This window comes from Caenorhabditis briggsae (assembly GCF_000004555.2).
Source record: "Caenorhabditis briggsae complete genome, chrII, whole genome shotgun sequence".
Taxonomy (NCBI): domain Eukaryota; kingdom Metazoa; phylum Nematoda; class Chromadorea; order Rhabditida; family Rhabditidae; genus Caenorhabditis; species Caenorhabditis briggsae.
Genome location: NC_013486.2, coordinates 564,518 through 579,265, shown reverse-complemented (window position 1 = coordinate 579,265; position 14,748 = coordinate 564,518). Strand labels below are relative to the sequence as shown.

Sequence of the window (14,748 nt, the reverse complement as noted above, 5' to 3'; positions counted from 1 at the left end):
TTCCATGATTTTAGGCCGATTTTCCATGATTTTAGGCCCATTTTTCATGGTTTTTTGGTCTATTTTTCATGATTTTAGGCGGATTTTTCATGATTTTAGGCCAATTTTTCATGATTTTAGGCCAATTTTTAAAGACTTTAGGCCGATTTTTCATGGTTTTTTGATCAATTTTTCATGATTTTAGGCTCACTTCTCATGATTTTAGGCCGATTTTTCATGGTTTTTTGATCAATTTTTCATGATTTTAGGCTCACTTCTCATGATTTTAGGCCGATTTTTCATGATTTTCACGCTAAATTACCTTAATTTCCTTAGCCGCTGCCTCTCGTTTAGCCACTTCAAAATGACCGTTTGTTTCAAAATTCAATTTTTTTTCAAAAAATTCGAATTTCCCGCCAAACCTACAGATGGTGGGCAATGTGTACATTGGAGCGAATGTGAAACAGCGAGCCCAATTGGGCGAAAACTATTTGGACGGAGTGGAAGTGTTGGCTGTAAATGGGCGAAAAAATATTGGAATGATTGCTCAGATTTTAAAGGATCATGGAGCAAATGTGGTGGAATTTCGATGGAGTTTGGAGAATATTGGAGAGATTTCGAGACGAATTCGGTTGGTTTTTTTTTAATTTCTGAAAATTCAAATTTTTGAAAAAATTTTTTCTGAAAATTCGAAATTCCCATTTTTTGGAAATTCTGAATTTCAAACCGGGAAAAAGTAGTTTTTTGAGGTCCATACAAAAATAAAAAAAGTTTGGACACCCGGGGGAATCGAACCTAGGTGTCGAGATTGGTAAAAATTGGTGGAAAAATCCACTAGGCCATCTGGACACTAAACTTCAAAATGCTCAAAAATTACCGGTTTTTTAAATGTTATATAGGTTTTAGGATTTTTAGCATTTTTCCAATGTCTTGAAGCTCCAAAAACATCATAAATCTATCGAAAAATTGAATTTCTTGACAATTCTGGTTTTCAAAAAACTCTGTTTTTCAGAATTTTTACATTTCATGGGATTTGAAAAGTTCTGAATTTCTGAATTTCTGGATTTCTGAATTTCTGAATTCCTGAATTTCTGAATTTCTGAATTTCTGAATTTCTGAATTTCTGAATTTCTGGATTGTCTGAAATTTCGAATTTCTGAATTTTTGAAGATTCTGAATTTTTGAAGATTCTGAATTTTTGAAGATTTTGAATTTCTGAATTTCTGAATTTTTGAAGATTATGAATTTCAGATTTTCCAATTTTTCAGACAAGCCGACATTTTTTTGGATGGCGTACAACAAGGTGGAGAACTCGAGGAAGCGTCGGCGTCCTGTCCCAGATTGATAGTGGCTGAATGTGATTGTAAGACTTTTTTGGGTCCTGGGTCCTGGGTCCTATTGAGAGTTCATTTTACAAAGAAAAATCTCAGTATTCTTAGAAACTCGAATTTTAAAAATTGTCCCATTTTTTTCAAAAATTCAAAAATTTTAAACTTCCACAACTTTCTTTAAAATAGTTTGTTTTTCAAGTGTTTAGTATCAAAATCAAGATTTTTTTCAATTTCAAAAAGTTCCTAACCACTTGTTGAATAAAATCAAAAAAATTCCAAAAAAAATTTTTTCGCAAAATTTCAGACTTCAGTTTTTCACAATCTTAGTACCGAAAGAATCCGAACAATTTGAATTTCAAGATAATCAAAATTTCAGGCGAGGATCCATTCTCCTCAATGTCCGCAGTGGCTCGAATCTCAATGGCTCTCGCCGCCCGGGAACGTTCTGGACACGGTCAACGTCTAATTGCTTCGGATAGTTTAGAATATTGGAGACATTTGAATCGATTCGGAAAAAATCAATAAAAATTAATACATTTTATATAAAAGGGAACCCGTTATTGTACAAGAAAACAGAATGCACCAAGGATTTTGTATAATTTTGAAAGCTCAAAACTTTGCAAAATTTTGCAAAAATTTGAACGACAAGAAAAAGAAAAATAGACAGAAATATGTACATATATGACAGATTACAGTATCCTAAAGCAGACTTAAAGCGTACAGGAAAAGTAGATCAAAAAAAATTAAGAAATACTCTTGGTCCACTTTCAGAGGCCTAATCTAGTGGCATATTGAGATGTCAGATGACCGATTGGGGCCTCAACGAAAAGATAAAAAATAAGAGCAGCTAGGAAAGATAAAGTAGCAACGAAGGGTAAAACGAGCAAAAGATGGATGGGTGAAGTGGCGGTTTGAAGGAATGGAAGCCAATTGAAAATGTAGACGACTGGCATGTGGAGGAGATAGGCGTTGTAGGTGAGTTTCGCCAGGATTGCAAAGATTGGATGGGTCGGGCGGCTGAAAATTTTTATTGTTTATTGAAAACAGAATTTTTGCTTTTTATATTAAGCTAGATTTTGTGAAAATCGGTTGGAAACTAACAAAGTTAGAGGGTTTTAAAATTAAAAAAAAATTTTTAGAACCAAAAAAATTGAAAACGTTTTTAGTTTCATTTTCAAAGGAAAACCTAAAAAATGTGTATTTTTTTTAAAAATTCAAGATTCTAGCTTTATTTTAAGCTAAAAATTCAAAAAATTGGATGAAAACTAAGAAAGTTATGGCTCATTTTGATCCAAAATGTTCCTCATTTTCCATATTTTTTCGTTATTCACAGTTTTCAGATTATTCGGAAAACTTTAAAAATTCAACATTTCCAAAATCTTCCTCCCAACTTTTAAACCCTCTAACTCGCTTCATTTTCAACCGATTTTCTCGATTCGCATATCAAAATGTTCCTTTTTTTTCAATTTTTCCAATTTCTGAAAATCAACTGAAACTCACTATTCTTGTCTGAAATACAACGCGGCAATCATTCCAGCGATGGCCAACGCGAAGACGGATCGGAAGACGGCCGTGTAGATGGTGTTGTATACGGTATTTCCGGCGTCTGGATTCCAATATTCGGGAAGAATCGCGTAAATCGTCACAATCGCAACAAATAATGATCCACGGAGGAGTGCCTTCGATGTGGCGGCAGACATGATGTGCTGAAAATTTCGAAATTTCAAAAAAATTTCAGTTGAAAATTCAAAGTTCGTAATATTTCGCTTATTTTGCTGTGATAAAGTTTGAAGCGCTTGCAGTATGTTATGTTTTTTAAAATTTTAGAAAGAAGGCGTTTTTTTTGGTGTAAAAATCATAAAAATCCCCTGAAAATTGACCAAGTTATGACATTTTCAAAAAAATTTCAGTCGAAGATTCAAAATTTTAATTTTCCGCTTATGTTTGCTGTGATGAAAATCTGATTTTTTTTTTGAATTATTATTTTTTAAAAATTTCAGAAAAATGGCATTTTTTGGTTGCAAAAACCATAAAAATCGTTTTAAAATTGCTCGAGTTATGATTTTTTGAAAATTAGAGTCAAAAATTCAAAAATTGAATTTATGGAATATTTTCAGCATTCGGAATTTTTCATGAAATTTGCATTGTTTCAATTTGAAAATCTTGGGAATATAGTGAAAATTGAAAACTAGCAATTTTGAAAACACTCACCTGACTCGAAAACGTAACATATCCCAACAAGAGTCCAATCAAGAACGGTCCACACTTTGTATACGGTCTCGAGTACATATCCCATAGCCCGGCGTAGATTGATTTCAATGTCTCGGCATCTTGTCCCGGGTACGAAATGAATGGAATATCCACATCAGACTTGTTGCAAGTACCATAAGCAGTACAGTAACCCGCACGAATGAACATGGATGCAATTATCGTCACAGTTGTCAGAATCATTCCACGTTTTGGGGATTTATGAAGCAAATTCAGAAAAATTGGGGCCACCATATACAGCTGCATGTCAAGACCCAAATACCAAAGATATCCCATACATGTTGGTGTAGACTGCCAGTTAGATGTGAAGGTGACGTGGGAGAGAATTCCCCAGAATCCACATGCGGATACCATTGAGCTTGAATATCTTGGAAGGAGGGCTTCCATTATTGGTCCAGCAGCAATATAAACGAAAATGAACATTGAAGGAGCTAACCGTAAAAGTCGTCGAGTGATAAATGATCTCCAGTGGTTGAGAAATGGTTGATCAGCGTTCCTAAGCCAGCTCCTCGCTGCCAGAAGTCCAGAAAGCACTAGAAAAATCTCGACGCCCAATGCGGAGTTGCCCATCAGAGCTCCAAAAATCGGATGATCATGCATTGCACTCTTGAAGGCGTCGGCCGATGGAAGTCGTTCCAGAATATCGATACGTCCTTCGCTTCCGGTATGATTCAGCATCACCCATAGGATTGCGATGAATCGAAAAATGTCGAGAACGTCGAGTTTTGAGGAGCGTTCCGAGCGGAGTTCTTTGACGGATCGGAATAGACTGAGACCGGTGAAAATGCTGTATTGCGAGATGGAGCCGAAGATGACCTGGAAGATTTTTTAAATTTTGATAAAATTTATTGAAATCAAAAGTCAAGAAAGTCAAGAAAATTGCTCAAACTTCATTTTTGTGTTTAAAGGCGCATGGAGCCTCGAAAAATCGAAAACTGCTTAACCTAGTCATGTTTATACTCATTTTGAAGCTCAAGTCAAGGCAAACTCAAAAAATGTGTTGTAATTAAATTTGGACTGAAATTGGATGAGTTATGGTCAGTACCAAATTTATCTCAAAATTTGCACGTACATGATTTTTTTAAAAACGATGTTTTTCTCCGTTTTTGTATTTTCTACAGTTCAAAGGAATCAATTTAAAGACTGTCTGGACCAATTTTCTCATACCAAAATTTTCAATTTTTATAAAATTTGGCTCATATTGATCAGCAATTCCCCCCTCAATCCAAAGAGCCCCAAACTCACCAAACTAATCCATGCGAGCAGTGGCCACGCGGCCATTTGTACCGTATCCGGTAGAAAGGCGCTGGTGAGAAGGCACGCCGTCATGTTAGTGTCAAGAATCGAAGTGGAGGGGTACAGACGCACTTCGCCGAGTCGTTCCATGATTAGAAGAGATGATTCTGGTGGCAGAAGAGGAGAGGATGACATATATGTACGATTGCTGTCGCCTGCAAAACCCATTCATTGAGGAAAGAAGGGATAAGAGAAGGAAAAAAAGGGCGGAGCCTGGAAATCACGTGGAGACGGCGTGCCTTTTTGCAGGTAGACAGAGGGGGTTAGCAGGAAATGAAAGTTTAGGGGGAGCGTGGGAAAATGAGAAGAGGGAAGATGGTCAAGGTTCTTTGGATGACAAACTAATGCTAATGGCGCCAGAAGTGATTTTTTGAGATCTCTGGTTCTGGTTCCGGTTGGATGGAATTTTTGATCGGAGAGTTTCCGACTAGCTAATCAGTAAGCAAAAAGAATCAAGTTTCTAGCGGGTCTAGGAGCTGAGATACGCCCCTTCATAAGGCTAGAGACGCAGACAACGAGACACGCTGCGTCTCTAACTTATTGAAGAGACGCAGACACTCGATACTTCAAATGATCATATCTCGGCAACTAGATGAGCTAGAACGATGAAAATTAGACAGAATGATAGGGAAAATTTTGTATTTTCAGAAAAAAAAACATTTTCAGCAAAGCTTGGCGCCTAATTTTGAATCCATATGTCTGTTCTGTACTAGTATTGTATTCTTGACCATAACTTTTTTCAAAATCAACATAAATTTTTGATAGCTGCAAATAGCTGATAAACTAGGAATTTTTGGAAAACTCTGTTTTACATTCTCCTAAATTTTCGAAGTGATAGGAACCCTGATATTAGGGCTCCAGACTTTTGAAAATGGCCGAGAAACCGCTGAGAAGTACATTTTTGCATATCGTATTGATCGGTACTGTACCTTACCAAATTTAGACCAGTTAGCACTTTTTGGTATCATACTATATCTAAAATGTACCTTGGACCCCCTATTATAGGGATGGAAAGATCAGGCCGCGTTTTTCTTCTCTCTCTCTCTCATGATCAGAACACGATGTTTGGTTTTCTAAGCATAGATCAGAAGTGAGTGCATACCGGGTACACGTCCTAATCCTTCAGAAGGCAACATTAGAATTTCGGATCGATCAGAAAGCGCTGAAATTCTGAGCAATTCTGTACAAAAACCAACCAGAGCGTTCGGATGATTTTACGGAGAGTTAGGGGTATTCTTTCCAGCTACACAGTCAATTTTTGGCACTAAAGTCACGTAGGACGAGGAGGTGTCAATTGGAAACGGAAATTGGACGATGACAAAAAAGAGAAGCGAACGTGACTATTGCAAAAGAAACTGTAAGAATAATGAATCAGCGAAACGATGATGGCGATGATCGGTTAGCAATATTTTGAATGTCGGGAGAGAGAGAGAGAGAGAGAGAGAGAGAGAGAGAGAGAGAGAGAGAGAGAGAGAGAACAATGGCAAAGTTCATAAAGTGATCAAGCTATAGAAGTAGAGACTACTGTAAGCACTCAATTATCTCAGCTTCTATGTGCGTGATATCAAATTTTTGTCAACTGATAAAATGTTTCTCATAATATCAGAAACATTTTATCAGTTGACAAGTCTTTGATATCTTTTATAGGAACTGAGATAACTAAGCTCACAGACTAAGCGCATGACATGCAACTCATCAAAGCCATTTTTGTGTTTTTTTTTTGAAATTTTTGAAAAAGAACAATAACTTATGAAAATCGGATTTTGAAGGAAATTGTATGTTAAGTCTAATGCTTTAAAACCGAAATTCTAGCTCAAAAATGAAGGAAGATATAGACAATTTTCTGAATGAGGTACCTATTGTGAACTACGGTACATACTATTTTACTTTGAGCTCTATTATCTCGGTTCCTATAAAAGATATCAAAGATATGTAAACTAATAAAATGTTGGTAATAATATGATAAACATTTTATCAGTTGACCACATTTTTATATCTTTGACAGGAACTGAGATAATTGAGCTCAAGCTATAGATCATTTATTGAAGCTAAAAAGTATAGGAATTCCGGTAAGGCTATTTTAAATATGTATTTACAAAGGAATGAATCAAAACTGATGTGACATGTTCTTCTTCTGAAAATCTATTATTATTTATATATATGAGAGAGACTACGAGACAGTTATCACTTCTTCTTCCCGTGTTCTTCTCCCCCGTCTGACTCCGCCCCCTTCTCTACAGTTCTTATGAAAAGTCACGTAGACCCGACAGTGCGCCTACGTGATAATCAGCAATTCAGATGGTGTGACACTGATGACGGTTTGCAGAGGAACAAGAGACGACACGATAATTTTTGTCATCATTGGAGAATTAGAAAGAAGAGGAACGCAAGGGTACAATGATCTCTGGACAGGTTCTCGGGAAATATGTACCTGACTTTTGTTTAGGAAATATGGCATTTTTTATAAACCAAAATAGTTTACGAATTCGCTACAATTTCTTTTTTTTTAACTTTTTTGGTTACTGTAGCCTTTATACTAAATGCTACATCATTCAGAAGCCCTCAAAATTTCCTTCAAAACTATATCATTTTCATGGAGTTTGATTGCCGTTGAAACGAGTTATGCGCCTTTAAAGTTGGTCTGGAGAGACGCAGAGAAACAAGAGGGCTCTAGCTTCTCTGCGTCTCCTTTCATTTTGTAAAAGGACTGTATCTTGCCTAAGCGCCTGGCCAGTAGGTTGTAACTCACTCAGCTGGTAGCCAAAATTCAGGCCTTCACTTCTGTCCAAAAACCAAGTTTCTAGCGCTTCTAAAACTCGAGATATAGCCATCTCAAGTTAGTCGCTCTAGCTGTCTGCGTCTCTCTTGCCGCTTGCGAGAGACGCAGTGTGTCTTGTTGTCTGCGTCTCTCGCCTTCAAAACTTCAAATCACTATATCTCGGGTTCTAGAACAGCTAGAAAGATGGTTTTTGGACAGAATTGAAGGGAAATTTGTGTATTTGAAATTTCGAAGAGACGCAGACAGTTAGAGTGTCTCGTTGTCTGCGTCTTTGGAGTCTATTCTTAACAGTTTCCAGGTTTTTGAAAATGTTTTGAAAATTTAGATTTTTTTTCCAAAATTTGATCTACCCTTTAAAAATCTAATTTCCCTTGTCTGACCTTTTAAAAATCACTAAAACAAAGATCACAAATCATCAAACATCCATTCAAGAAGAGAGGAAAAAACGCAGAAACCACAAAAGTCGCAAAAAATTGAAAAACCAAAAAAAGATTGGAAAAATCTGAAGACCCGGAAAATTGCATATTTTGGACATCAAAGTAATTGTCAGCATTTTTTGATTTTTGAAACAAATTTTTTGATCTACCAAAGCATGAAAAATCAATCTTCACATATTCAAAAACATATATGTCTCTGAAGGAATCGGACTTCTCCCCTTTCTGCTTCAAAGACACTTTTCTACCCAGTTGCGCCATGCGGACGCTGCGGTCGGGCGCTGAAAGCCGCCCGCAGCGTCCGGATGGCACAGTGGCGAAGAGAAATGACTTGGGAGCAGCAAGGTGACAAATTCGATTCCTTTGAGAATATATAGGTTTTTCTAGGCGTAAAATTCATATTTTTGCGTCTCGAAAAGCAAAAATTGACTTGGAAAGAAGTTTTTGAGAAAGAAATTTTTTTGTCCAAAATTGTTTTTAGGAACTTTTCAAAAAAGAATAAACAACAGTCAATATCTCATTTGGAGGCTTTGAACTCAATTCAGACTCAAAAAACCACTTTCCAATTCAATTTCCGGGGTTAGGTACTCAAAAATTCAAACTCTACACCCCGAAAAACCTATTACAGCCCAAACGAATTGAACTTTTCCCCTTTCTGCTCCAAAGACACTTCTCTACCCAGTTGCGCCATGCGGACGCTGCGGTCGGGCGCTGGAAGCCGCCTGCAGCGTCCGGATGGCGCAGTGGCGAAGAGAGATGACTTTGGAGCAGCAAGGGGGCAAGTTCGATTCCTTTGAGGGTATATAGGTTTTTCTAGGCGTAAAAATCAAATTTTCTGGTTAAAAATCTTTTTTGGAAACTTAAAATTTTTAATTAAATTTAAATTTTTGTTAGCTCCTGCCTTAAAAAACTGTCATCAATCATCACTTTTTTCAGTACACCCATGCTTAACATTTCCAAAAAAACTCCGATAATTATCAGCGCGTACATCATTTCCACCTCACCCAATGATAAATTTATCATAGTTCCTCGAGTAGTCTATTTCCAGTGGCGTGATGATAATAAGATGCAATTCACATGTAATTTGACACTTTGGACCCGAAAAAACTGGAAATTGCGGGAAAAGTAGTTTCTTAAGTTTCCAAAAAGAGTTTTAACCTGAAATTTTGATTTTTACGTTTAGAAAAACCTATTAACCCTCAAAGGAATCGAACTTGTCATCCTTCTGCTCCAAAGTCATCTCTCTTCACCACTGCGCCATCCGGACGCCGCGGGCGAGCACCGCCGCGCTCTTGTCCGTAGCGTCTGTATGGCGCAGTCGGTAAGAGGAGGGACTTTGGAGCAGAAGGGGGAAAAGTTCGATTCAAACCACAAAATTGAGCTGGAAAGTGGTTTTGGAATTCTGGACTATAAATTCATGCAAAGATTAGAACTTGCAGACAATACGTTTTATCTTATCAATAGGAAAATGCTACAAAGTTCTGTTTTGTGCTGTTTGAAATCACAAAAAGAGAATTTTTGTACATTTTGCACTAAGGTTTCAAGTGTCAAAGTGAAAAAAAAATGTGTAAAGTCTCGCCAGCAAAGTATGACGAGAATTTTGATGGAAAAATGAGATCTGTGTGACGTAGGTGATGGCTCTCGGAGTGCGAAAAATCAAGAAACTTTTTGAAGAACTTTTGAATTTTGGAGAAAAAATGGATTTTCAAAAAAAAACCTTGTAATTCTGGGGTTTTTCGGAGAAGGAGATTACTGTAGTTTGTATTTTTTAAAAAATATGTTATTGTTCGCCAAGGCTGCTAGGATTTTTCTAGTCCGCCGCGGCCACCAACAATCTCACAGAGCGCCACCGCACTCTTGCACTTTGAGCTCAATTATCTCGGCTCCTATAAGAGATATCAAAAATTTGTAAACTGATAAAATGTAAAGGACATTATGATAAACATTTTATTAGTGAATCAAACTTTTATATCTCTCATAGGAATTGAGATAATTGAGCTCAAAGTGGAAATTGCGTCCTCTTGTCAGTAAGATACCTCATTTAGAAAAAATGAATATATCTTGCTTCATTTTTGAGTTGGAAATATTATTTTTATTGTATTGGATTTGAAATAAAATTTACATCAAAATTCTTATAATTTTGGCAAGTTTAGGCTATTTCGAAAATTTTTAAAAAATCATGAAAAAAAAGTTGTGGTGAAAAGCTTAATTATCTCATTTCCTATGCGAGATATCAAAACTCTGTCAACTGATAAAATATTGGTGATTATATGATAAACATTTTGTCAGTTGACAACTTTTTGCTATCTTTTATAGAAATTGAGATAATTGGATTTTTTTAAATCCAGCTCGAAAATTTGCTAATTTGCACTGTCAGGCTCAATTTTTTGTAGTTGTTTTTCTTCAAATTTTCTGTGTGTATTGGTTTTTCTTTGGGGATCGTTTTGAAGACGTGACTATTCCGAAAAAATGTCTTCTCGATTTTGAACGGTTCAGGGATATATTCCGCCTGTCCAACAAGAAAAACGATGACAATTTGATGAAAATGATGAAGACGGCTACGTGATTCTTGTCGAGTACGTGCATTTTTGGACAGATGGGTAGTACTGTAGACACCTTATCTATTCGAGGAACTCCCCCGGGGGAAGAGTGGTGAAGATCAAAAGATGTTTGGAGTCTAGTGAACCTCATTTTTCAGTTCAAGACCGGGGAACAAAGTACTCTGATCTCATTTTAGATGACCAAACAATAAACAACTTATTGGTGTTGTTTGATAATTAGGCGAAAATCAACAAATCAATCGTACATACCGTAAAACCTGTATTAGAAGGGCCGGCCCTTCTATTTTTCGTGGAGTCCCTAGGGGGGCACTTCAATTAGAGGGGCCCTTCAATTAGAGGGGGCACTTGTATTTTTCGTGAATCCATTACAATTTCTCCATAAAAACAAAATTTCTAATATTGTCAAATTTTTGAAATCTTGCACCTGAGCGTTGTTCGTACCGATTTACGAGGCCCCGCCCTCAAATCCCAAATTATATCGAACGAAATTAATTTTTCTGAATGTAGTCGGATTTTGTGAATAAAATTCAGGTTCCTTGGTAAAATTCGCTGGAATTTCTTGAAATTTTTCAAATTGAAAATCCAAACGAAAATCGCTCGAACGAGACGAAAATCTGTAATATAGCGACGGCATTCAAATTCTCATGTGCCAGTTTTTCAAAAATTAGACAATGATTCAATCAAAACAACGGAAAAAAAACGGCTGAAAATCAAAGGGGATAGTCAAAGGGGCACTTCAATTAGAGGGGCCCTTCTAATACAGGTTTTACGGTATATGTCATCCTCTCCTCTTCTGCCACCAGAATCATCTCTTCTAATCATGGAACGACTCGGCGAAGTGCGTCTGTACCCCTCCACTTCGATTCTTGACACTAACATGACGGCGTGCCTTCTCACCGGCGCCTTTCTACCGGATACGGTACAAATGGCCGCGTGGCCACTGCTCGCATGGATTAGTTTGGTGAGTTTGGGGCTCTTTGGATTGAGGGGGGAATTGCTGATCAATATGAGCCAAATTTTATAAAAATTGAAAATTTTGGTATGAGAAAATTGGTCCAGACAGTCTTTAAATTGATTCCTTTGAACTGTAGAAAATACAAAAACGGAGAAAAAAAAATCGTTTAAAAAAAATCATGTACGTGCAAACTTTGAGATCAATTTGGTATAGACCATAACTCATCCAATTTCAGTCCAAATTTAATTACAACACATTTTTTGAGTTTGCCTTGACTTGAGCTTCAAAATGAGTATAAACATGACTAGGTTCAGCAGTTTTCGATTTTTCGAGGCTCCATGCGCCTTTAAACATAATCGGCAACAAAAATTGAAGAAAAATAAGTTTCATTTTGGTTTTCGGGACTTTGAGAGACTCTTAAAAATCGCAAAGATCCTCCATAGGAGTTTTTAAAATTCGATAGAAACTGGAAAAAAAAGAATCATAAGCTAAAAATGTTATTGACTTTTATCTCGATGAAAGGGGATTTTTAAAAATTTTAATTAAAAATTTTTTTAATTCTGTGAATGCAAACTTTTCAATTTAGGTTTTTTTTCGAATTCTTCTAAATTTTCAAAATGATCGGACACTCAACAGCCAATCTCCAGACTCCTGAAAATGGTGAGAATGGTCCAAAATCAACTGAAAATAGCTTGTAACTTTGTTCATAGACAAGTTACAAATTTTTGAATAATATCATCTTGTAGCACTCATCAAGTTCTATCACAATCTTTTTAGCTGATAAGAAAATATCAAGTCTGAGGGAAGTTATACGTCGGCCTGTTGTTGGTCCGTCGTTGGTTCGTTTACAAGTTCCAATGATGCGACATAAAATAAATGTTCAAAAATTTGATTTTGGTTTTTGAAGAGTTGAACTTCCAAAAAAATATTGAAGGTTTCCGGTCGCTGAGCTACTTCTTGCCGGCCTTGGTTATCACAATTTTTTTTCAGAAATTTGGAATTTTCAGATTATCCCAAAAGAAGTAAAAAAAAGTTTGCTGATAAAAAAAATTTACTGACAATAACACAGTTTTTGACTGTCTGTCTTCAAATAAAAATCAAAGATTTTCACTTTTATCGAAATTGAAAATTTTAAGTGGTCGCTTATTTCCATCATTCTGAAATGGTGGTCTAATGTAGTTGAATCAGCTGTGAAAAGGTGAAAAACAGAACGAGGAAATGAATTTTGAAAAAAAAAATTTAGGTCCAGGAATACTGTATCAACAGTTTTTGGATCTACAAAAAGGCCAAGAAGTAAGAAATCATGAAAACAAAACACTTTACTTCCAAATGTTCAAATGAGTCAGATTTTTTTTGTCTAATCTCAATAAATTTTTTTATGTAACATCAAAAAATCTGAACATTTTTGAGCACACCAGGTGCTTGCTCACACGTAACATGGAAAAGTGCACGGAAGGAAGGAATTAGGGAATTATGAGTCAGAAAGATAGAAAATTATGTGTGATCTGGCTGGAAGAGAAGACAGAATGTTTGAATGAACCGGCGAGAGAAGAGGATATCTGAAATTAGAAACTTTCAAATTTTGCACCACAAAAAACCTATAAATCTCCATTGGAATCGAACCAGCCGATGATTTGCATATCGCTCGAAACATGGTCGTAGAACTGGAAGACCTTCGATGGGCTTAACAAATTAAGGTCAAAAAAACCTATCACTACTATCCGCAAAACAGGAACCAAGAAGCGAAATTGCCACTAACACAAGCGGCCTCATTCTGGAAAAACTTAAGCTTAAAAAACAACTTTCCAACTTAATTTCCGAGTTTGGAGACCCAGAAATTCGAATTTTACGGCTAGAAAAACCTATAAGCCATCAAAGGAATCGAACTTTTCCTCTTTCTGCTCCAAAGGCACTTCTCTACCCAGTTGCGCCGTGCCGGGCGGGCGCTCAGAGAAAATGACACGCTCTGCCTGAATGGCGCATCCAGGTAGAGGGATGACTTTGGGGCAGAACAACGAAAAGTTCGATTCTTTCGGGTGTTTATAAGTTTTTCTAGGCGTAAAATTCATATTTTTGGGTCTCGGAAGGCGAAAATTGACTTGGAAAGGAGATTTTAAGAAAGAAAGTTATAGGGAATTCGTTTTTTATACAAAATCGATTTTAGGGGCTTTTCAAACAATGTAATAGCTAATAACAACAGTTCAAGCCTCATTTGGAGATCCTGGAAGAATGTAGGCTTAAAAAACAACTTTCCAACTTAATTTCCGAGTTTGGAGACCCAAAAATTCGAATTTTACGGCTAGAAAAACCTATAAGCCATCAAAGGAATCGAACTTTTCCTCTTTCTGCTCGAAAGTCACTCCTTTACCCAGTTGCGCCATTCGGGCATCTGCGGTCGGGCGCCGAGAGTTGAAAAATGAAAAATGGCTTGGAATTAAATAAATAAACATTTTAGCCAAAAAGGAGCTGTTCGAAATTTAAAATATGAGATATTTTGAGATTTTACGATGACCCATCTGAAAAAGTTCTGTAAGTTTTGATTTAAAAGTTTTTTGGGATAATCTGAAAATCTGAAAATTAGAAAATAAAATTTTAGGAAAAATCGGAAAATTTCAAATAAAACTTTTTTTCGGTGTAATCTGAAATTTTGAAAATAAAATTTTTTTAATAACCTGAAAATTTCCAATTAAAAAAGGGATAATCTGAAATTTTCAAATTTCGGAAATTAATTTTTTGGGATACTCTGAAAATAGCAAATTTCGAAAAAAAACATACTTGTAAAATTCCGGGCCGGCCCGCCAAAGCCCGGGCCCGCGCCGGCCGGGCCTGAGGAAAATTTCAAGGCCCGGGCCCGGCCCGGAAGGCCCGGTAGCAAAAATTTTGTCATTTTGAACCGAATTTTGAGCTCTCAATACAATTTTCTATATGTTTTTTGTGCTTTTTGGATTGTTTGTCTGTTTGATCAAAAAATATTTTTAAAAACTCGAAAAAAATCACATAAGGTCCCCCCCCCTTACGTGTTTTTTGAAATTTTCAAAACTTGTGGAATGACAGGCCCGCCGGGCCGGGCCTCCGAAATTCGGGAAAAAGCCCGGCCCGGCCCGGCCTGTTACAAGTATGAAAAAAAGCTATCGGAGAAATTTCG

General features: G+C 36.6%; 2 protein-coding genes across 2 annotated transcripts; one reads left to right on the top strand and one right to left on the bottom strand.

Moving 5' to 3' along the window:
- Window positions 1–407: 407 nt before the first annotated feature.
- Window positions 408–1,789, top strand: CBG00937 (the record flags this gene model as incomplete). Its single annotated transcript, XM_045241678.1, has 2 exons — window positions 408–610; window positions 1,687–1,789. The coding sequence occupies 2 exons, from the start codon at window positions 408–410 to the stop codon at window positions 1,787–1,789; spliced, it is 306 nt and encodes a 101-aa protein (XP_045091704.1).
- A 288-nt stretch (window positions 1,790–2,077) lies between these two features.
- Cbr-rhy-1 lies at window positions 2,078–5,009 on the bottom strand (the record flags this gene model as incomplete). Its single annotated transcript, XM_002629665.2, has 4 exons — window positions 2,078–2,327; window positions 2,811–3,016; window positions 3,522–4,394; window positions 4,824–5,009. The coding sequence occupies 4 exons, from the start codon at window positions 5,007–5,009 to the stop codon at window positions 2,078–2,080; spliced, it is 1,515 nt and encodes a 504-aa protein (XP_002629711.2).
- Between the last annotated feature and the right edge of the window lie 9,739 nt (window positions 5,010–14,748).